This window comes from Agelaius phoeniceus, chromosome 9, assembly GCF_051311805.1.
Source record: "Agelaius phoeniceus isolate bAgePho1 chromosome 9, bAgePho1.hap1, whole genome shotgun sequence".
NCBI lineage: Eukaryota > Metazoa > Chordata > Aves > Passeriformes > Icteridae > Agelaius > Agelaius phoeniceus.
The window spans coordinates 1440935-1465934 of NC_135273.1; the positions used below are offsets into that span (position 1 = coordinate 1440935).

Sequence of the window (25000 nt, forward strand, 5' to 3'; positions counted from 1 at the left end):
TGGGACTCACCAAGAACTTCACCTGGGCAGCTTCGGAATTCTCCTCATCAGCTGCACCTTGCAGGCAGAGCTTGGACTGCTCTCCTTCATGGCCCTGTGTGACAGGAGGTCACCAATGGCCAACACCTGCCCCAAAATTCAGAAATCCCTGCTGGTGTACATTGAATGCACCTCCTGGCCCCACCTCTACTCTCTTTTTCTCCCCCTTTATTGGAAATCTTGTTTTTGCCAGCCCTGGGAAGGTCACCCCTCTCCTTCTCCAGAGGAAATAGCAAAAATTGAAGTGAATTTACCTCAATCTACATTATTGGAAGTCAACAGAAAAGCAGCCTCACAGGCTGGCTCGTCCTGTTAACGAGAAACCCAAACCAGCCCAGAGTTCCTAAATAAATCAGAGGATTTGCTGATAAATAATCAAACAATCAAACAAACAAACAAATCAGAATAAATGAAGTTTCCTGATCACACTGATGGGAAGGCAGGACCCTCTGGTCCCAGACTGGAACCAGCAGGAAGGTTCTGCAGAAAACTCCTCCCAGATTTATGGATATGCTGCAAGTGTCATTCCAGTACCAATGAATCCAAAACACAAAGTGTAGATAAAGGATTCAATGCTCACACACCCAGATAAAGCACAATTTCCAACTCATCCCTATAAATTAAGCTCACTAACATCAAAATTTCCAGCTCATCAGGACCTTTGGTTTGAGGCCTTGGTCAGGATCATCAACTACACCTGGGAGTGCAAAACTGGGCAGCAAAATTGGCCACAAATTGGGCAAATTTGGAGATATAAAGTGACAAACCTTAACAAGAACCTCAAATCCCACCTTGGGACACAAAATCCAGAACTACTATGAAGGAAGTGCGAGACACGGGCTCTAAAATTTATAGATAGGTCCTACAAGATTATTGGACATCATTGAAGGGCTCCAGCACATTCCCATGAGAAAGGAAAGGAAAAAGGAAAAAGGAAAAAGGAAAAAGGAAAAAGGAAAAAGGAAAAAGGAAAGGAGGCTGAAGAGGGACTGGGGACAAGGATGGAGGGACAGGAGCCAGGGAATGGCTGCCAGTGCCAGAGGGCAGGGCTGGATGGGAGATTGGGAACTGGGAATTGTTCCCTGGCAGGGTGGGCAGCCCTGGCACAGGTGCCCAGAGCAGCTGGGGCTGCCCCTGGATCCCTGGCAGTGCCCAAGGCCAGGCTGGACACTGGGGCTGGGAGCCCCTGGGACAGTGGGAGGTGTCCCTGCCATGGCTGGGGTGGCACTGGGGGGGTTTGGGGTCCCTTCCCACCCAAACCATTCTGGGTTCTATAAAAGGGGAATAAAAAATGCACCAATTTTGACATCAGCTGGTGTAAAACTGATGTTGCAAACTGGAATTTGTTTTATCATCTTACAAGAACAAGGCTGTTTCTTCTTCCACACTGCATTATCGTGTGTTACATGTTTGGAATGTTACATAGATTTTGAACTGGAGGATCTTTAAATTCCTTTCCAACCCAAGACATTCAGCCAGAAGGAATCCCTTGCATCCCCCAAGTACCTCCACAAACCTATTTTATATCCACTCAGGGAACAGGACAACACCAAGCCAGGTTATTTGGGAGAAAGGAAACGTTAATTCTCTGCAAACCTTTGACCACCCTGGGTCACCACTGGGTTACTCAGCACAGGTATCCTGATACTGTCCTCCAGCAAGGCAGAGGACATTGGGAGGCCCCAGCATCTCTCCTCTATTTCCCCTGCTTCCCACAGAATTGCTTTTATTCTATAATTCCACTTAGAGTTACACTGATGAGGTGTTTTTACCGTTTCATTTTTCGTCACGGCCCCAAATATCCCCTCCCAAAGGACTCTGGATCAAGAAATCTGCACCCTCAGTTGCTTTGTGAAGATCCTGTTGCCAAAGATAACCTGGCCTAGAAAATTAATATATGAAACATGCAATGCAAATGTGCTGCACTACGTGAACAAAGTGTAAGATCCTCGCTGGGCTAAAAAAAGGAACAGTGAATTCTTCAGCTTTCTATAAGTTCCTTTGTAAATGTGCATGTTAAAAATAATACTCATTAAAGTGCTTAAATGCAATAAAATGGAACTATTTCCTCACTGCATACAAATGAAGTCAGTATTAAAGTACTGATTTTTTAAAATTTGTGTTAATTTATTATTGAGTTACAAACACCTAATGGATGGAGCTAAGATGTACACAGAACTTTCCAAACACTAATTCACAACATCCTTCCAAGAATGCTGCAGCAGCAAATAATTCCCAGAATCTTCTGGCTTCAGTCTCAAAGTTAAGGTGTGTTTTTGCTTTTTCTTTTTTTCTTTTAAGGAGTATGTACTCAAGCAGCCAACAAAACAACTGGGAAGAGGTGATCCCATGAAGCCACTCAGGCTCAGACCGATCCCAGTGCCATCACACAGCGCTGCTTAAATGAACTGCAACTGGAATTCCCGAGATCCAAATTATTTAAACAGACATCCTGGAAGCAAACACAGGAGCAGTCCTAGCAGTGACCCCTGATGGGATTTCACAGATTCGAGGTTGCTCAATTAACAGGCAGGCCTAAAATCAGTGCCTCGCTTGGAGGAAGTTCTCACAGGTAACCTGCCAGGAGAGGAGGAGTCTGTGAAGGCACAGGCAGAAATTTGGGTTATTTGGGGAGAGAGAGGCAGGTGGGGCTGGGGAAACACCCCAGCCCTGCACTTCTTAAAGAGTGATTTGATTTTCCAAAGCATCTAAAGAATTTTACAGGGATTTCCCTCAGTTGGTAAGGCTCATAATCACACATTTACCTGATGCAACAGCCCTGTTGTTTTACACGAACCTGCAGCATCAGGAAAATCCTCCTCACGCTTCGCAAGCCGCCACAAAAAAGAGGCTGCTCTTCATCCCGTGCTCTCCTGCCAAACCCAATGAAGTCAGCACAGGCACAACATGTTTATACAACATTAAGGGTTCACGTTAAGCTGAAAGCAAGGAGGAAATTTGACTTTCAGATTGACAAATGAAGAGTGCTGGTGTATTCTGGAGCCTGCAACAAAGGAGCCGGTTGTGTTCTCACCCACCGCGGATCCCTAACAAACCCTCCTCCCTGGAAGGATGGTCAGAGCTAAGGTCACAGCACCCTCCATCTGCATTTCAGATCTCGACTTTTGTTGGCTTTACTACTTCTTTTGGCATTAAATATGAATGATGTTCCCCGAAACATTTGGAACATTAATTATAAGGAAACAAACGCAGGGATACACAGGGCTCCGGTCATTGTTCACCCATGGAACGACAACCAGGAGCTTCCAGCAAAGTGCTAAAATATAAAAGGGTGATGTTCATTCATGTATTGGTCCAAGCTGCAGCACTATAAAGTACATCAAAAGGTGTTAATGGTTTCAATATTTATCTGCTGCAGGGAAGCACTCTAAAAAGAAGACAGAAAAAAATTTCTGCTAATGGCTGTGTCTCTCCATTAAAATGAAAAGCTTAATGCATCTTATAATCAGAGGACAATTTGCAAATCATTAAGAGAAATGTAAAATTCCATTAAAATACAAATCAAGAGTCCCTCACTGGACTAATAATCTTTTTGATATTATTTTGCATTTCACTATTTCTGTTCCCAATATCCAGGCACCACAAATGATCAGTTCTTGAACATGCTATTTACCACAGCCTACTTCTTTAACGAGAGACTGAGAGAAGTATAATCTGCTATTCAGAGCAGGTACTAATGAAGAATTCCATATATTCTGAAATTTAATTAAAACCCCAAAGATTTCAAATTAGATGCAATTTGAAATGCCTGGGGCAGAAATACATGCACTTGCGTGGCAAGGGTATCACGCTGAAAGTTGATACCGTAATTGGTCTTGATGTATTTTTGTGTTGCCAGGCTGAAGCACAGAACTCATAACCATATAAAAATTCTCTGTAGATTACCTGCTCATTGAAAATGCCATCACTCAGGTAGTTCTCTACTAAATTACCATGCTACTAAAATGCACAAAGTGATTCGAAGAGAAGAGTGGCACAGCTGGTCGACGCTGCCAATGAGTTATGCATGCGTCGACGCTGCCTTTTTTCTTAGTAAAATATGCTCAGTTGAATATTAAAATATAATTGGCATTCAACCTAAGTAGCTTAAACCATTTTGTTATCTTCTTTTAAACCGATTTGGCTCCTCCACAGTTATTTTCGAGGATGCGATTCACAAACTAATGACACCATCACATTCAGCTAGATTTGTACTATTTTACATTTGTCATAAATAGGGACAATTTCTACAGCCTTCTAGGGATGTCCTTTAATACTTGCTCCTCTTGAACATCAAAGGCCCAATTCATGGGGAAAAAAGAAAGAAAGGAAAAAAAGGAGTATGCCATTTATGTTGTTCTTGCATATTTTATTCTGAGAGGAGCGTGGGATGCAAATTTCTAGTGAGAAGTGTGTTTTTCCACTTAAGTGAGACCTTGCTTCCCCCAGAATAAAATGGGCAGCAAATAAACTGGTCAGGAAATGTGGCAAAACATCTTAAAAATGGGTCAGAAAGGGGCATCCTTAGGTCCAGAAGCAGCAAAATACCTTCATGATAAAATTTTTTCCTCAGACGAATTTATTTATGTGCCCCTAATATAAAGGCTGTCAGAAATGTCACTATATTGTCATTTCCCGAAAAAAAATTAACAATATTACTTAGAAACAAGGTGCTCACCATAGTAACAGTCCCATTAAGCACATTACCTCTGAAACACCAACCAGGTTAAATGCATATGAGTATTGATGGCATTTCCTATCAATATAGGGTTTTAAGTAAACTTGCCTGAAAGTTCATTAATAAAACAGGTGTGGGAGGCTGTATTTATAAAATCCTTTCCTTTTATCTTGATTGCATGTTTTTTTTTTAAGGAGGGGTGCAAAGGTTACGTGGGGCTGCATGTGTGGCAAGCCAGCCAACAAATCAAAGGAAAAATGAATTAAATTAAACTTATTCCTCACAGGTCTGCAATGAGAGCAGGTGCTGAGGTCTGGGGCTCTGGGTGAAGATGAGCACACGACTCTGGATAAAAAAGCCGTTTTCCTACACTGGTGGGGTTTTTCCATCTTCAATTCTTACCTTTTAATCTAAATCTCATCTACAAGCAGCAATGTCAGAAGTTACTGGGTTGGTCAAAATGTTTGTTAGATCAGGGTCAACTGATTCCTTTTCTTTCATGGGGAGAAAAGGGATGTGATTTTGAGCAAATTCACTTTATAAAGGAGCCTCACACGCAGGTGGCTTTTAGAGCTGCTGATTTTAGAGTGAAGCTGCCCTGATTTTGGTCCAACTGCGGTTCTGTGGAAATATTCATCATGGAATCATGGGATGGTTTGGGTTGGAAGGGACCTCAAAGCCCACCCAGTGCCACCCCTGCCATGACAGGGACACCTCCCACTGTCCCAGGGTGCTCCAGCCTGGCCTTGGGCATTCCAGGGATCCAGGGGCAGCCCCAGCTGCTCTGGGAATTCCATCCCAGCCCCTGCCCACCCTCCCAGCCAGGAATTCCTTCCCAGTGCCCCATCACCAAAACACAAACCCTTTCTTTCTAAACAGAAGTTTGGAATGATTTGATAATATTTGATAATGTTCCAAAAATTCGGAATAATAGGACTCGCACATCTCTGCAGCTGTTTCAGAATCCTGAATATTGAATATCCTCAAATTCTCTTGAGAACAAGTGAAAATATTGCCATTGCATAGGTGACCACTGGCTGTGGACCTTCAACCTACTTTTACCTAAAAAACCCCAAATTTATAAAATGCTCCTTCATTCTAATTATGGCCTACCTGTAATAGTGTTAAGAATACTGGCAAGAAAGGATTGTCCTACTGGAAATACAATTAATTATTTAAAAAATGAATTTTTAAAATGAATAAATTAAAATTTATTTTTTAAAATAAATGATCCTCTCACTGCTTTCCCCATGACAGGACAGACACACTGCTCTGCCCATCCTTAGCTTCTTCCAAGGTCACAGCAGTGATGGATGCTCTGAAAGATTCCACCAAAACCCCATCAACATCTGCAATCAGTGCTGCCAAAAAGGAAATTTGCACCTAAGAGGGCCTGACTTGTCCTAAATGGGCCACATCTGGCTGACAATTTACCCTATGAACTTCAATAAAAGTATTTAAGATACACTTAAAACCACACGGGCTTCCACTGGAAATTATGGGAATTTTGGTCTGAATTCAACAGGAATTGGGTCAGGAATTTTGCAGTTTTCTGTCCAGAATACATTTGTATTGATTTGTTTTTTCTTTGGTTTAGTTTTGTTTTTAAATACATATAGTTGATAGAAAGCAATGGGCTGGAAAAAGAATTAGAGGTATAAAAGTAACTGGGTTATTTTGGGGTTTTGCTGTTTCCATTTTTGAAGGTTGGAGAGGATTGATTTCTGTTTGCAGAAAATTGTAGGAAAGTATTGGATTGTAAAAATCCATTAAATGTCTCACAAAACAGTGACTTTCTGCTTATCAAAACTCCTCTCACATGAAATGGTAATAAAAGAAGATGCCAGTCTCTGGAATTTGAATTTTGAGTTGGCAGACAGAAATAGGAAAGCTTGTCAGCTCTCTGCACTTGAATCTGCCATGTCCAGATATGTGAAGTATGAACGTTTCCGAGCAGATTATTTCATATTTAACACTTTCTAAAAGCCTAAATAGAAATGTATTTGCATGTCTGATGAAGCTGCAGGGTTGAGAAAGGGAAAATCAGAAACATTTATCAACCCTTTTTTTCCCTTAATGAATTGAACCTCTAGTACCAAATTAAGACAATTTCACAAATTGCTGCAAAAATCAGTGGTGAAAATGGCAATTTGTATTTGCCTAGGAAAGGGCAAGTCCTGCCTTCTCAGCAAGTGAACAGAGCAGCTCAAGACTGGAAAATATAAATACAGAATCCCATGGGGTGGGCTGGAAGGGATCTCAAAGCTCATCCAGTGCCACACAAGGGTTGGAAGGGATCTCCCACTGCTCCAGGGTGTCCCAGCCCCAGTGTCCAGCCTGGCCTTGGGCACTGCCAGGGATCCAGGGCAGCCCCAGCTGCTCTGGCAATTCCATCCCAGCCCCTGCCCATCCTCCCAGGGAACAATTCCTGCCCAGTCTCCCACCTATCCATGTCTGTAGTTGATATAACCTGCTGGGTTCCCACTTTCCTAGAGAAATTAATTGAATTTTCCATTTTTACTGGGAATAAGGGAACCATGAAGAGCAGATACTGGAACTCCTGGTTTCCCTGTTGGCTGCATTTGCTGCTTTTCCTATTAAGGATGGTTATGCTTTAGCCATAAATATATATCTACATCTTATAGATCTACATCTATATCTACAGCTATCTACATCTATATCCATATCCATATCTATATATATATCTATATCTATATCTATATCTATATCTATATCTATAGCATCTATATCTATATCTATATTATGTATATCTAATCTATATATCTATGTCTATGTATATATATCTATCTATATATCTATATCATCTATATCTATATTATGTATAGATATACATAATATATCTATATATATTATGTATATCTATATATCTATGTCTATGTATCTATATCTATATCTATATCTATATCAATATCTATATCTATATCTAATCTATATCTATATCTATATCAGCTATATCTACATCAATATCTCTAAAATAAAGGAAGGAAGTCCCAGGGACTGCTCCTTGAAGCAAAATCTGATCATAAGTCTCAACTTAATGACACCTGAACACAAAGGTCACCACAGGATTGACTAAATACACTGAAGCTGAACATGTGCATGCCTGAAACATGAAAATATGTATTTACAAAAGTTGCAGACAGTTTATCCACAAACTGGCACCTGAAGCTTCAAATCTTCCAGCTTTACCTGACAATATATCTCAACCAAGTCAGTTATTCTTGCAATATTTTTACTGGAATTTAAAGGAAAGGAAAAGAGATCTGTAATTCATTTTAGTAATGTAAATGCTTTTCTTGTTGAAATAATTTTTATATATTGAAAAAGTCCGTGGATAAATTGTACGTGGGGAAAATTTACTCTCAGGATACCATAATTAGGGTGAGCAGCACAGCCCCTGAAATCCCTTTTAAATGTAAGCATCAGGGGATGTTGAATATCTCATCTCAGAAGCAGACAGCCCCACAATCTTGTGATTTAAATATTCTGTCCACTAAAAGAATAAAAAAATACTCTGGCCTTTGCTGAGTCACAATCAGAAAACACAGGAAAATTTACTTTTCTTTCTCAATTTGCTGCAAGCTGTGAGTTTTTTGTCATTTAGAAAGTTCAAAAGGAGTAAAAGAGAGGTATTAGTGCTGCTGCTGGAAGGGTGCAGAGTGCTCAGGATGTGTTATGGCAGGGTTTTCTCCATGGGATATCCCAGGGGGGATATCCCACAGCCCCACAGAGGAGCAGGGCGAGCCCAGGGGTGACTCTGACTCCACAGAGCTGACCCAAAGGGAGGAGGTTCCTCAACCCAGAGCTGGCATCTCCCCATGCTCCCAGCAGCCCTGGGCAGTGCCAGTGTCTGGAGGAGCAGGAAATCACAGGGTAATTATTGATTACAGGCCTGCCTACGTCAGCTGGGCGGGAGAATGGAGCTGCTCCCAGCTCCTTTGAAGGCTCCCATTATGCATGAGGTGCTTCATCAATATCCCCTCTTGGATGAATAACCTACACCAGGCACGGGGGATTTCAGCTGCACGGCTCCCCTGCCTGCTCTCCATCCTCAGCTGCTCCTCCTGGCTCCTTCTGCACAGCTGGGCTCTGCCTTTGCCTTGGAATGTGCCAGAATCATGGAATGCTTTGGGCTGGAAGGGACCTTGAAGTCCATCGTGTTCCTGACGCCTTCCACTGTCCCAGGCTGCTCCAGCCTGGCCTTGGGCGCTGCCAGGGATCCAGGGGCAGCCCCAGCTGCTCTGGGCACCTGTGCCAGGGCTGCCCACCCTCACAGGGAACAATTCCTGCCCAAAATCCAATGTAAACTGACCCTCCTTCGGTTCAAAACCATCAATGCCCCTAATGCCACCTCCAGACCTCTGAGCCTGACCCAGGAATTGACAGCTCAGGTAGGAGCAGGACTGGGCTGGGCTGAGGGGAGAGCTCAGCTTTGCTCCAGGTCTGCACCCTCAGGACAAGGAGGGGATGGAGGAACCCTCAGGAATGCCAAGGGCTCATCCAGTGAGGACAGCAAGGAGCAGAACCCCAGGGCTGCTGCGTGACAAAGCTCACAGGGGTTTTCAGGATGAGGGAAGAGACGTAGATCTGACTGCATATTTCAGAAGGCTGATTTATTATTTTATGATATATATATTACCTTATAACTATACTAAAAAGAACAGAAGGAAAAAGTTTCCTCTCAGAAGGCTGGCTAAGTTAAGAATAGAATGGAATGAATAATAAAGGTTTGTCTCTCAGACAGAGAGTCCAAACTGACTGGGCTGTGGTTGGCCATTAATTGTAAACATCTAAGATGGGCCAATCCCAGATGCACCTGTTGCATTCCACAGCAGCAGGTAACCATTGGGTACATTTTGTTGCTGAAACTTCTCAGCTTCTCAGCAGGAAAAAATCCTAAAGAAAAGGATTTCCACAAAAGATGTCTGTGACACCGCTGCTCGTCACAGGGCGAAGGAAAACTCTGCTGTGTCTCCCATTTCCTCTGTCCTGTGCTCTAATGAGCCATCTGGTCTGCACACACACAGCACAGCCAGCCCTGTGCCACCCCTGTGCCATCCCTGTGCCATCCTGTGTCACACTGCCACTGCAGACACACAGCACAGCCACCCTGTGCCACCCCTGTGCCATCCTGTGCCACACTGCCACTGCAAACACACAGCACAGCCACCCTGTGCCACCCTGTGCCATCCCTGTGCCATCCCTGTGCCACCCTGTGCCACACTGCCACTGCAAACACACAGCACAGACAGCCCTGTGCCACCCCTGTGCCACTGCACACACACAGCACAGCCACCCTGTGCCACCCCTGTGCCATCCCTGTGCCATCCCTGTGCCATCCTGTGTCACACTGCCACTGCAGACACACAGCACAGCCACCCTGTGCCACCCCTGTGCCATCCCTGTGCCACCCTGTGCCACCCTGTGCCACTGCAAACACACAGCACAGCCACCCTGTGCCACCCTGTGCCACCCTGCCACTGCACACACACAGCACAGCCACCCCTGTGCCACCCCTGTGCCACTGCAAACACACAGCACAGCCAGCCCTGTGCCACCCCTGTGCCATCCCTGTGCCATCCTGTGCCATCCTGTGCCACCCTACTCCACAGCACCACAAAGGGAGGGCAGGAAATTCAGGAGTGGCCGAGTCAGTGTCGCCTTCCCCGTGTCCCAGACCCACAAATGACCCAAAACAACACCAGTCCAATTTTCTTCCTTACACAGAAAGGGAGCTAATGACCAGGCTCCATTAAGAGCAATTAATCATTTCCCATTAGGAATGTGCAGGGGTTTTTCTCAGAGGAGTGGGAGAAGCTGACTTTGCTCAGTGAAATTCCACACTGAATGCTGGCCATGACACAGGTTGTTTGAAATTATGTTTCACATTTTCAATTATGTTAAAAATAAATATATTGGCTGCATATAAGCTGGAGGGCCAGTAAGGGGAGAGCTCCTGGAGGTGTTGGGAAACCCAACTTTTCCCTCTCCACAAACCCCTGACAGGGAATCAGGTGGGGGTCAGGATCTGCTCCCAGGGAACGCGGGACAGGAGTGGGGGAAATGGCCTCAAACTGTGCCAGGGAGGTTTAGGTTGGAGGTTAGGGAACATTTCTTCATGGAAAAGCTGTCCAGCCCTGGCACAGTCTGTCCAGGGCAGTGGTGGAGCCACCATCCCTGGGAATACTCAAAACCCACATGGATGTGGCACCTGGGGACACAGATCAGTGGTGAGCGTGGTGCTGGGGCTGGGAAGGCTTGGGCTGGGTGATCTTAAAGGTCTTTTCCAACCCTAATGGTTCTGTGATTCCATGACTCTCCTGCCTGCCTCAAGATTCAGATTCCACCTTTGCCAATGCCAAGGTAAGAGAGGAATGGTTGATTTTGTATTTTAAGTGCTTTTAAACACACTTCCCCTGTTTAACAGTAATTTAGAAAATTAAAGGCACTTTGGAAAGATTTATGATATGGGAGAAACAGCAGATACTGAATTTTTATAGAATTTCTTAATGAATAGAAAGCAGATCATCTCTACTTTCTGAATCTGCAGATCTCTCTGCTTTTGTTATGTCAGAGTTGATTGTCACGATTTTTTCTCTCCACAAGGAATGATGTCTTCAAAGCTGGCACAAAAGCAGCTGCAGCAAACTGACCATGAATTGAGAAGTTTTTCATCCCAAAAGCACTTTACACATTTTTTTTGTTAGATGAGAAACCTTTTTAATGTGTTTTTTTGGCATAACCAAAACCCTTCTGGTCCCCAGATAAAGTTAGTGCAGAAAGATAAAATAAAATTTGATGTAAGCACTGATTAGGAAGAAATTATGCAACAGTCAGTCCTGATTACAAAAGCACTTGAGGATGGAATTTGAATCCTCTCTCAAAGAGCAATACTGAACATGGTCACATTTACAGGGAAGGGGGGAAAAAGGGGCCAGAGGTTTTGATGATCATGGAATCCCAGAATTCCAGCCTGGTTTGGGCTGGGGGGACCTGAAAGCTCCTCCAGTGCCACCCCTGCCAAGGGCAGGGACACCTCCCACTGCCCCAGCCTGCTCAGGGCCCCTGGTGCTGAACAGAAATGTAAGAAAATCAGAGTGATGAGAAAAAGCCTTTCTGGCTTTGGATCCTCAGCTCTCACTGATGTTTGCTCTGCGTTTTTCAGTGCCTGGAGAAACAAGCAGGCACTTTCAAATGTAAATGTGTAAAAGCAAACAAATACCAAATTCCTAATTTAGCAAAGCTGCAATTCTGATGTGCAGATAAACTGAAGCGCAATCCATCAGAATTTGGTTTTTACATCACCTTTCTCCTAAATAACTTTTAAAACCAGTTCCTTCCAATTTTTCACATTTATTTCCACATTCCCACGTAATTTTTTTCAGTTTTATGAAAGCATCAGTAGGAGAAAGTGACAGAAGAACAGAAATGCTCTCACACCGTTGTGATTTGAGCCAATTAATTCTTCATTAATGTTTCCATGATGTAGGAGCCTTCCCCCAATAAAGCACACACACACAGACCTGGGCCAGGCCAGGAGCAAACGAGGGAGATAAATTAAAAAAAAACTGGATGTGCCTATGCAGAAAGGAGAACACTGCCCTGCAGCCCAGCTGGGCACACCCAAACCCCCCAGAGCAGTGGGCAGTGGCACCCCAGGGCCACCCTGACAAGGCCAGGGAGCTGCAGGGACCCTCAGGTGATGCTCACAGCCACCAGCCATGCCCCAGCCCTGCCCAGCCCCTGGCTGAGTTCTCAGCTTGGATGGTGCTGAAGAACTTCCCTTCCTTTGCTCAAAAATCCAAGGGTGCTGATTGTTTCCCTCAGGAAGCTTCCTGTTAACAAATATCCTTATTTTTCCTTTTAAAAATTCTTCATTAAAATTTTCAAACAAAACATTAAAAAAATAGATAAATAAAACATTAATATTTTTTTTCTTTCCATTTGTTTTCCTAAATGGGCTCCTGAATTGCTTTTGACTTTGTGAATGAGATTCCTTGGTGCAAGCACTGCTGCTGGTTTGGGGGCAGCCCTGAGAGGTTTGAGAGGAAGGCTGTGCCCTAGGGATGGACCAGAGCCTTCCACAGCCTCAACAGCCCCCTCCTGCCAGGGAGCCATGGACAGTGATGGCAAAGCCTCAAGCCCCCCTCTTGGTGGCCAAAAGCTGCTTTAGGCAGCCCCAGCTCACGGAGCCACAGCTCATGGAGCAGCTCACGGCCCTCCAGGTGTGCTCACACCCCAACCCAAGCCTTTCAGCTGAGCCATGACACTTTATAGAGCAAGGATGGGGAGATGGGGGCCAGTGGCTGCTGGCAGAGGGCAGGGAGGGTGGCACTGACCCCTCTGGAGCCACAGCTCACGGAGCCACAGCTCATAGAGCCACAGCTCACAGAGCCACAGCTCACAGAGCAGCTCACAGCCCTCCAGGTGTGCTCACAGCCCAACTTTCCAGTGTCAGCAGCTGAACCATGTCACTTTACAGAGCAAGGAGGGAGAGATGGGGGCCAGTGGCTGATGACAGAGGGCAGGGAGGGTGGCACTGACCCCTCTGGAGCCACAGCTCACAGAGCAGCTCATGGCCCTCCAGGTGTGCTCACAGCCCAACCTTTCAGCTGAGCCACGACACTTTACAGAGCAAGGATGGGGAGATGGGGGCAGTGGCTGCTGGCAGAGGGCAGGGAGGGTGGCACTGACCCCTCTGGAGCAGGGGGGAGCCACAGCTCACGGAGCCACAGCTCACGGAGCCACAGCTCACAGAGCCACAGCTCACAGAGCAGCTCACAGCCCTCCAGGTATGTTCTCAGCCCAACCTTTCAGCAGAGCCACTTTACAGAGCAAGGATGGGGAGATGGGGGCAGTGGCTGCTGGCAGAGGGCAGGGAGGGTGGCACTGACCCCTCTGGAGCCACAGCTCATGGCCCTCCAGGTGTGCTCACAGCCCAACCTTTCAGCTGAGCCACTTTACAGAGCAAGGGTGGGGAGATGGGGGCAGTGGCTGCTGGCAGAGGGCAGGGAGGGTGGCACTGACCTCTCTGGAGCAGGGGGTGGTGGAAGGCTGGCACGGGCAGGCTCCCTGTGCTGCCTGGCTCACAGAAGTAGGCTCGCAGCCAGGCTGTGCACTGCTGCAGGGGCTCCGGCATCTCCTCGGCGCCCTCGCACACCTCGCACAGCGCCGAGGGCTCTGCCCTGCTGAGACACAGAGAAAGGCAACGTTACACTAGTGAAAAATGACAAAACCAGGCTGGACAGGGCTCTGAACAACCCTGAGTGGAACAACACAGGTCCCTTCAAAGCAAAACAACTCTGTGATGCTGTGATAAAACCGAGTATTCACACTCTGTATCAGCAAAATAAAAACCTCTTAACATTTAATCTGGAGCCAGACCTTTTTTCTTCTCAGAGAAAAGTGAAGGCATTCCTCAGAGCAGGAACAAAACCTCACCCTCATCACCCCTACAACTGCAGAACAGTGTTAGGAACACCTGTAAGAAAACGCAGGTAGGAGGGAACAGCCACGTGGGAAATGTCAGCGAGCAGGAACACACCCAGGCCAGGTGGGTGACACATCCCTGTGCTTCCAGGAGGGATGGAGGTGAGGCTCCTCCTCCGTGTCCCCTGGGGGGGCAGTCCCTTGTCCCCAGGCCATCCCTGGGGAAGGAGGGAAGGAAGCAGCTCTCCCTTCCTCCAGCGCCGTGGCAGGTCTCTGCTTCCCTCCCCTGATTGAATTGGAAGGAAGCAATTGAGAATTCATTTGATTTTCAGTGGCAGCTCGTGCTTGCAGGGGCTGAGGAGCAAAGTGAGCCAACAGAAAGCACCTGTAAATAAAAATGGGCTTTTTCCCTTGCTCCTTTTTCCTTTTTCTTTCCCTCTGGAAGAGCAAGGTGTGGATGAGAGCAGTGAATAAGGGAGCCCTGGATTTGGGTCCAGCTGTGTTTTCCAAGCTGGATGTTTCCAGGGGTGCACAGCAGTGCTGGGAATGGGGTGGAGGTGCTCTCCTGGTGCTTCCCAAGGCTGGGGTGTGGTGGGGCAGGGGTCTCTCAGAACTGCAGAGACCTGTGTGAGGACAGCAGGGAACACACAGTGCATCCATGGGAAATGATGGAGACAACACCACCCAGGGTGATGGCCAGAACAGCAACCCCTGCCAGCAACCTTCTCACATCCAGAGCCTTCACCACCACCAGCAAAAGCTTCCTGATTCTTGCAGCTTTTTCTCCCAGCTGGAAATAAAGCCAGAGCCAGAGGTTCCTCAGTGCTAGACCTCAACAGCAGAGTCTTCTGGTTTTCCCTGGAAGTCCCAAATTTCCTGAAATAATTCCCAAAATAACCCCCAAGATTCCCAAAATAATCCCTGAAATTCCCCCCAAAAATCCCCGAAATAATTCCCAACATTTAAAAAAAATTCCCAGAATTCCCAAAATAATTCCCAAAATAATCCCTGAAATTCCCAAAATTACAAAAAATAATCCCTGAAATTCCCCCAAAAATCCACAAAAATTTCCCAAATTCCCGCCCAAAATGTCCCAAAATAATTCCCGAAACTCCCAAAAAATCCAGTTTGGTAGGAGTTAAGTGCAATTTTATTTCTCTTTCCATTTATTTATCAAATTGCCGCTTTTGACTTTCCTTTATGTATGTGAAGCAGGATCAGGTTGCTTTTTAAACCTGGTGTCCACTTTATGCTGTTTTTCTGATTAATAATATCTTTACTTAAAGAAAAAGGATGAGAATCCATGCACAAACTTTTGTGCACAAATCCCCATGGCATGGACTTCAAACCAAGCTCCCAACACCATGGATAATCCATTATTTCACACAGGTACAACACAGCAGAATAAGGCTCTGTTTTACTGTGAATTGTTGGAGCTACAAGAAAATAATAATGAGAGAATATAATAACAACAACTCCTCTGAAAGCTGGCACAGAAGTGGGGAGACTTTTCTGCTCCATTTACCCAGAAGAGCACCACGAGTGCTCAAAGCTATGGTCTCCTTATGTTTTTCACATCATCCTGTTTCCCATTCTTGGGAGTCTGGAAATCATTTGGGCTGTAATATCACCAATAAAACAGAAAAGCTCCATCTCCTCACGGCTCTGGGAGCAGCAGCTCTGGGCTCTGTGTGAGGAGCAGCCCAAGGGCACCCAACCAGCATCAGTCACCCCCAAAACAAGTGGGGAGCAGCCAGGGAGACTCTGGGAGCCAGGGAATGGCTCCCAGTGCCAGAGGGCAGGGCTGGATGGGAGATTGGGAATTGGGAATTGTTCCCTGGCAGGGTGGGCAGCCCTGGCACAGGTGCCCAGAGCAGCTGGGGCTGCCCCTGCATCCCTGGCAGTGCCCAAGGCCAGGCTGGACATTGGGAGCAGCCTGGGACAGTGGGAGGTGTCCCTGGGACAGTGGGAGGTGTCCCTGCCATGGCAGGGGTGGCACTGGGGGGGATTTAAGGTTCCATTCCAAGCCCAACCATCACACACACATTCCTCACTTCTCCAGGTGCTCCCTGGCCAGGAGTGTTTGGAGAGAATTTATTTTTAATTTTCTTTTTAATTGCTGCTTTTAATGGCAGCGCCCTGCCACCACTGAACATCTCCAGATGTTTCTGGTGGGGCCATTCTCCCAGCAATTCAGCACCAGAGGCTTTCCCAACACCTGCCACCTCCAGGGCCACCCCCACCTTGGCCAGGAAAGGGAAGGCTTTGCAAGGCAGGAATGAATTTGCTCTCCAGGAATGCACTGACTTCTTTTCCTGCAGGACACACACCCCACGTGCCAACACACACAGCCAGAGCTTCGAACTGGCAGGGAGTTGAAAATAGAAAAGAGGAAAACCTTCACATTAATTTTGCTTGGCTAGAGATGGCAACAGCTATTCCTGAGAATTTGAGAGCTTTAATAAAGAAAAAGAAGGCACATAACTCATGCATGGGTGTCTTCTGCTGGCCCTCCTCCCCTGCCTGCCCTTCCCTCCTCCCCTTTCCCTCTCCAAACTTGCATAGCACAACTTCCACAAACTACCTCGGCATTAAATATCCCCCTGAAAGCACCAGCTGCCTTTTAAAGGATTTTCTCAGGCTTCAAAGCCTTAAGTACCTTTCAAAGAGCAGAGTCCAAGTGGTCTGAAAACATTGTTAAGAAGAGCAGAGGAGTTACATCATGGGAAATTCCCTCCTGGAAGGAAATCCCTCTGCTCAGGGTCGGATTTCTTGGAAGGTTTCCCAACTCCCTACTCCAGGCACGGATCTCTGAGCTCCTCTGAGTCAAGGTGGACAGGAACAAGTTGAAATTTAGAGAAAAACACACACCTGAGAGTCATATGAACTACCTGGGCCTGAACTTTGGGAATGAAGAAGGAAAAAGGGCCTTTCTTGATGTCCTGCCTGGGGTGACCCCTAAGGAAAGGATCACAGAGGCACCAGCAGCACACAGGGTGGTGGCCAAAGTGGCCTTGTTGTGCCTTCCACTGCTTTGCCCATGGAGAGCTCAAGTCTTAAACTTGTGGTCAACACGATGCAATTTTACTTTTAAACAGGAAAATAACTTGTGTTCATTGAAAAATAAAAAACTCCAAGCCCTAAACAAAATATGTAAGAAATCTGACTCCTTTGTTTTCACCCTGGAGAATTTTTTTTTTATTTTTCCTTAAAAAGTACCAATGTCTTTTTTTTAAAATTTTTTTTGCAGTGGGGCTGGAATCATGAGAAACATTTATTTAAATCACATTAATATTGTTTAAATTGCTTCCACTTTCATCAGAGTCTGTCACTGCACTTGTTTTCATTCCTGAATTATGCTGGGTGCTGCCTGGCATCCCAAAAGATTCAAAGTGGAGAGTTTTGTATTTTTACCTGGTCAGCAAGCAATTGTTGCTGTTGGCGTTTAGTGTGCATTTCATATTTTATTTTATTTTATTTTATTTTATTTTATTTTATTTTATTTTATTTTATTTCATTTTATTTTATTTCATTTTATTTTATTATCTCATTTCATTTTATTTTATCTTATTTTATTTTATATTTTTTTAATTTAATTTTATTTTTTGACCAGAACTTTTTCTGTTTGCAGTGATGTGGTGCCCTCTAATATGTCAGCAGTGTCACATGTCTGTCACGTGTCTGCCTTAACTTTTTGGGGATATTTGGGGTAAATGGATATTCAGCTTCACATGACCAACATGGCTTTACAGTAGGATGCTTCATTACAACTACAAATTCCCCAATCAGAAAAAAACCCTGGTTTTAAGCTACTTAAGGCCATGTAGAAAGAAATGTATATTTTTCCCAGTTGGATGTGTCTCACAAAGAGCCTTTGCTCAGGCCAGGTACCCACTGCTGCTGCTGCACATCTCCAGCCTGTGGTGGTGACATCCAAGAGAGTCCCAGACCAATCCTAACATGGGAATCCACCCCAGGATCAGGGTTTTCGTACCCCACAGCTATTCCACACATTCCCCCTGAATCCACCCCATTCCTTTCCATTCCAGCCCTTCCCAGAGCCTGCCCAAGCTGGGGAGGCAGCAGGCTCCTGCATCCACACCGATGCACCAACAGGAGCCTTCCCAAAGCTCCATGCCAGCCCTCCCTCACCTTTGCATGGCATGAAAGGAAGGAAAATCTGCTTCCAGCAGAGGGGGAGGAAAGCAGCAGCACCTGTTTCAGTTTAACAGGCTCCTTCCAAAGCCACTGCCAAGAACTGGAAGTTTCTAAGGAGCTTCCAAAATAAATATGTAAGCAGCGGATTGGCTTCGGGATCATCCCAAATGGCTCAGCCATGATGGAAACCAGAGAAATGCTGGGAGAAGCCATGTCCTGAAGTGGCAGGATGCTCATTATTTATTTCTGAGCTGCTTTTTGCCTCAGTCCTTCAGAAACTTAAGGGAAACAAGGAGGACCTTGAGCTGTGCTGGAAGGAAGGGGATGTAACACAACTCTGCTGGCACATTCCCTGTGGGAAAGCCAGGAGCTGGCAACTCCCTTAGCATAAATAAATACCAGGAGAATGTCCTAGCAGCTCCCATAACATATTTATAAAATAGATGTCTATTTATAAAATATTTGTATATTTTAAATACAATTGATTGTTTGAATGTAACATCCAAAACCCCAATTCCACTGCCTGTAGCCACACACACCTGAGTGTTTTATCCCTGGAAAACCACCTCACCTTCCAGGGGTTTGCTTAAAGAGAGGTTTAGAAACTGAGCCAGTGAAGAGATCCCTTTACTTCAAATTTAAAATTTTCAATTTTTTTTTTTTTTTTGTTTAAGACAGAAATGAAAAAAGCTCCTCAACTAAATAAAGATTGCAACTCCTCCTAGCCTGGAGTCAACAAAGTGCCATTTCAGATTACATTATTAAATTCTAATTTTTTAACTTTTAATTTTTTGGTAATGTTTCATAATTTAAAATTTTGTAATTTTGTAATTTTACCTTTTTTTTGTACACTTTTTCTGTGATTTTCTTCCCCAATGGTGTGAAGAGCCTGGTGACTGTTGGTACAGAGCTCTATGAGTGTCATTAATATGGATAATTCTTAATATTTATATGTTTTTTATATCTATCTATCTATCTATCTATTTAGATATATATCTATATAGATATGTAAAATAGTAAATAACAGAGCTCCTTAACCAGAGTAAATTTTTACATTTGGAGAAGAAGTCACTGTTGATCCTCTAGGACCTGAATGCTAACTCTTGCCATGAAATACATATGAGGGGCCAAAATAATTTTTAAATTATCAGTTTTTAAATGGCATTTTTTTGTTTGATCAGCAAATGACTGAAGACAAGTTGTCACATAACTCTCACACACCTGAATTCATAAGAGAAAAAAGTTGCACTATCTGAAAACTGAAGGCTGTCCTTTTCTTACAATTATATAGATCTGTGCTTATCTTACCAAACTAATTTTCTTTTAGAGAAATAGCTGCTGTGTTACCTTTCAAATGGAAGGATCAGTGATGATTAGCACACAAAAATTCACATTAAAATGAGACTTAGTGAGGCAGCATTACTTGTTCCACAACAACACAGAGTGAGTTGATGTTTTTACTGGAGCCTTCATTGTAAAATTAACTAAAAATGTATTTTATCCACACCTAAATGTCATTTAAGCAGCCTTTCTTTGATAGATGAAGGCTAAAGCCACCCCAAAACTGCAGCTGAATTATCTGGTCTCTAATGACTCCAAACCGATTACGGGATGCAGAGCAATCTCGTTAAATTTTATTCCAAAGCTTACTACACTGGTGTTTTCTCTTATTTTTCTATCAATGAAGCCCAGGAGGTTTCAGGACAATTCATTATGTATGAGACCCAACTTACAGTGCTTGACTGTTGATTAATAGCAAAGTTTGCTGGGTGTACATTTGCAGCATTAGATGCATACAATATGCTAACTTATTCTTCCACCCAAGCTAATTATTTACCAAAATGACTACTTGAGACTACAATTTATTAAATGCATGCATCCAGTCTCGATTTGGCCCCAAAAGACAGCCCAGAATGAAGATCTTTTACTTGATGTGACAACTTCTGGAAACAGTGTTATTAATATTGTAAATGTGGCAAATAAAGAGTTCAAATAGCCGGGTGGCTCTGCTGCATTTCTTCCCCACAACTACACCAACGAACAAAGCGCCTTTTTAGGTTTAAAATTCATGGCCAAGCACATCCTGACATAGTTTAATTTAGCTGCTTATAAATGAAGTGGCTCTATGATGGGAGGGAGAGATTAAAAAAGGGATGAGAGCTGCAATAAACAGCAATAACCCCAATTCCTGTCGAACAGGCCCGACACTGCTCCTTTTAAGACCTATTAAGAAAAAATTGATGCATTTAGGGAAGAACACGAGAAATCAGAGCTGACTCAGACTTAGTCCTTGTCATATAACCTGTGCAATGTTTTCCCTATTCTGTTTTTATCTCTTCTGGAGGATGCAAGTTTTTACAGATCTAACTGGTGAGAAATTCTGCACCGTCTCTTTAACCCTGGGAAAGAAGCACCTGCACAGAGATTTGAGCATCGCATACACAATATAAATTCCAAATAAATAATATAGCAAATCAATAGATAATTAATTACATAGTACATTAATAGATTAAATTATTGATACGCAAAGTAATAAATAAACACACCTCTTGAGTAAATACAAAGATATCCAAATAGTGCCATTTTTTCCCGCCAACTTTTGCAATTATTGACATTGAATTTGGGGGCTAAACTGGGGTTGCCCAAGCCCATGATCCCTGCAAAGCTGCTCCCTGCTTATTCCCTGCTCCTGGTGTGCACCAGCAAACAGTTCAAAGGATGGAGTGAGACTCCTGTCTCCACATGCCAAGATAAGGAAAATCAATGTCAATGCCCAAAAGACTCAAGTGATAGCACTGAAGGTCATTAAATGCTACTCACTGCCCTGGACCATTAAAGTTTTGATTGGAATCCTATACAGGGAGACACAGATTTCAAACAAGATCCTGCCCTGGGATGTGGCACTGCGAGACCACAGCGGTGACTTCCCGAGAACACCTGAAACACATCCAAGGAAAACAATGCTCTGTGTGTGTGGCCTTGGCTCCCTTTCCCTGAGCATTTCTTGTGTTTTCACAGCAGCCAATCCCATTAGGAAGAAAGATCTCTGTTAAAACAACAGCCAGGTGGAAGGACAACCACCAAGCTCTGGCTCTACAACCACCTCAACCTTCTCCTGTGTCTCCCAGTGCGCCCTTTGTTGTCTGCTCCATGCCACCCTCCTTCCCTCTGTCCCAGACTGCTTGGGGTTGGAAGGGACATTAAACATAATCTTGTTCCACCCCTGCCATGGACAGGGACACTTTTCACTCTCCCAGGCTGCTCCTGGCCCTGTCCAACCCGGCCTTGGGCACTGCCAGGGATCCAGAGGCATCCACAGCCGCTCTGTGCCAGGGCCTCACCATCCTCACAGAAGAATTTCTCCCCAATATTCCATCTTCCCTTTGGCAATTTGAAGCCATTCCCCTTTTCCCCTCACTCTTATCCACAGTCCTCTCCTTAGGCCACTTTTAAAGTTCTGCCCTTTTCCCCTGCCGGCCACCACCACCCTGCTGACCTCAGTGGCCTGGACCATCTCTGGACTCTCAGTCTGACCTTACTGCCCTGCTGAAGATTTCCTGCTCCACCTCCACACTGCTCACCCATTCCAGCGCTGCTTTCTTCCTGTTTCCCACCCACAGCTTTTCCAGACTAATTCCTGGTCTCTCCAGATTTCATCCTGCATGTCTGTACCCCATCTGTGTTAGCAGGAATGATCCAGGCCAAGACAACCACAGTCAGCTCTGGTGCTCATCAGCACCGGGAGCTCTGTCAGCTCAGAGACCTTCCCCAGAGAGACCTGCTCCCCTCCATCAATGAAACCCTTCAAACACAAACAGCTGGGCCCTACTGAGAGAGCACAAATATCCCTAATATCAGAGTGACCTCTTCACACATGTTTCCGTTTCAAATCAGCAGGTTTGGCAGCAGAACGACCAGAGAATTTGCCGAAAAGATAAAAAAAAGCCCATTTTCTGTGCATCTTCTGTGTTGGGAAGGACCACCCTGTTCTAGATTGAGATCGAGCACACCCTGAACCAGCAACAACTGAGCAGATGCTTCACATTAAATGTTTTAAAGCAGGAAGCAGAACTGGAGCCAAGTTCCAAGCACAGCACACTCTGCCCAAGATGTTCGGCAACATTAAGCATAGGTGATATCATCAGCTCCAGCTTTAATTAGGTTAAAAGAAAGTCAGTTAATTTTAGCACTTACAAGAAATTGTTACAAAACATTTTTCCTTATATAAAAGAAGTCTCCCATCAGACCTAGGAGGTCGGTTTTATCACAGGCAATTAACTGTGTTAGGGCTGGCTGCAGGGGACCCTTAAACCGCACATCGCATTCCCCGCGCTGCGTCGCTGTCCCTGCTGCTTTTGGGGACTGATCACCATCTCCAGCCCTCTGCAACACTGGTTTGGGGATTGATCACCACCCCCAGCCTTCTGCAACGCTGCTTTTGGGGACTGATCACCACCCCCAGCCCTCTGCAACGCTGGTTTGGGGATTCACCATCACCCCCAGCCCTCTGCAACGCTGGTTTGGGGATTCATCACCATCCCCAGCCCTCTGCAACGCTGGTTTGGGGATTGATCACCACCCCCAGCCTTCTGCAACGCTGGTTTGGGGATTGATCACCACCCCCAGCCTTCTGCAACGCTGCTTTTGGGGACTGATCACCATCTCCAGCCCTCTGCAACTCTGGTTTGGGGACTCACCACCATCTCCAGCCCTCTGCAATGCTGGTTTGGAGATTCACCACCATCCCCAGCCCTCTGCAACGCTGGTTTGGGGATTCACCACCATCCCCAGCCCTCTGCAACGCTGGTTTGGGGATTCACCACCATCCCCAGCCCTCTGCAACGCTGGTTTGGGGATTCACCACCATCCCCAGCCCTCTGCAATGGCCACAAACCCACCAGCCCTACACAGCACCCTGCCTCGCAGTGATAACCCAACTGCTAACTGGTATCTGAAGTCAAATTTACATTTTTTGCTACATATCTCAGATAGATATAATCCCAATTATGCATGGATTTAAAAAAAAAAATCACCAAGCCTAAGGGAGTTAAAATACACATTACAACCCTTACAGTGCAAGACCCAGGTCTCTGATCTGGTGCACAGGGACACTGAAGGACAAAAACCTAAGGCTGAATTATTGGAACTGGGCCCTGACTTTGGATGTCCACCTTGACGTGTGTCAGTGCATGAATTCCAGATGACAGTGAGCACCAAGAATTATAATCAACAGCACCTGCAGATCCTCCAGCCTATTAAAATGAATTAAGATACAGATAAATCAGGAACCTCTTAAGAATTCAACTTGCCAGGACGTTTTTCAAAGCGAGTTCCCAGTGTGGGTGTAAAGTCTGTGACCCCTGAGCATCTCCTGCTGAAGTGAGTCCAGAGGCCACAAAGATGCTCCAGGGCTGGAGCCCCTCTGCTCTGGGGGCAGTCTGGGAGAGCTGGGGCTGTTCACCTGGAGAACAGAAGACTCTGGGGACACCTTAGAGCACCTCAGAAAAATGAATATATCCCAATTAAAACAGCATAGTTAATAGAGATCTCCAAAACCTTTCTGCAGGGCTTTGAGGATGCCACCACACACATCAGCAGGATCTCTCCCAAAATGGCACCACCCAGCCAAGAACTGGCTGTACCTCTTACCAATTTGGCCTCAACCAGAAAAATACAACAGTGAGGAGAACAAAGAATAAAGAGCATTTTCCTTCATTTGGATCAAACTGATGCGGAGTTTGCTGTTCCCAACACTCCACAGTGCCTCGGTCACTCTGGGCAGGCTCTGGCAGGAGGGGCCCTTCTGCAGGTACCAAGAGAGCCCTCCCCTGCCACAGGCCATCCCTGCATCCCCTGCATGCAGGAGGAAAAGCTTTTCTCCCAGGTAACCAAGCAGGACCCAATACTGGATTGGAAAGCCAGCAGGGCACATCAATAAAACCAATAAAAATACTGTTTCAAAAAGTGCTGTTATAATTAACTGAAATAAGAGTCTATAAACTGCCACCTCAGAAGGAGCTTGTTAAAGGCTGAGCATAGGAACTGTAATTTAAACACACTCTGCCCTTCATGGACCAGCCTGGCAACAGCATGGCTCTTGCTTCTCCCATCTTCCCACAAACCTCTGGACCCAGGGGGATGCCTCATTGCTGGATCCAGGAGTTTTGGAACTTCCCTGTGCAGAGGTGCTGCCCTGGGGTGCTGAGTTGCTGTGACCTTAGAATCACATCTGAACCTCCTGGCAGAGGACAAGGTGGGATCCAGGGATTTACAGCCCTGGCACTGCCACATCAGAATCCTGGAATGGTTTGGGTAGGAAGGGATAAAAGTTAAAGCTCATCTCATCCCAGCCCTGACATGGCAGGGACACCTCCCACTGTCCCAGGTGCTCCCAGCCCCAGTGTCCAGCCTGGCCCTGGGCACTGCCAGGGATCCAGGGGCAGCCCCAGCTGCTCTGGGCACCTGTGCCAGGGCCGCCCACCCTCACAGCCGGGAATTCCTCACATCTCATCAAAATCCACCTTCCTTCAGCTCAAAGCCCTTCCCATTCATCCCACCCCTCTTGTCCTATCCCATCCCTACTCCAAAACTCCCTGTGATGGGAGAGCTGGGGACAGACCACCCTGCTAAGATGAGACAGACAAAACTACTTGCCATAACTCCATCTGGAATGGG

General features: G+C 45.5%; 1 protein-coding gene across 2 annotated transcripts in view; it reads right to left on the reverse strand.

Annotated features, from left to right (window-relative positions):
- MGMT (O-6-methylguanine-DNA methyltransferase) overlaps positions 1-25000 on the reverse strand; it is a 139898-nt gene that overhangs the window by 18088 nt on the left and 96810 nt on the right. For both annotated transcript variants that reach the window (XM_077182756.1, XM_054637339.2), the window contains exon 4: positions 13766-13926. In XM_077182756.1, the coding sequence (XP_077038871.1) occupies positions 13766-13926 (161 nt within the window). The remainder of the gene's footprint in view (positions 1-13765; positions 13927-25000) is intronic.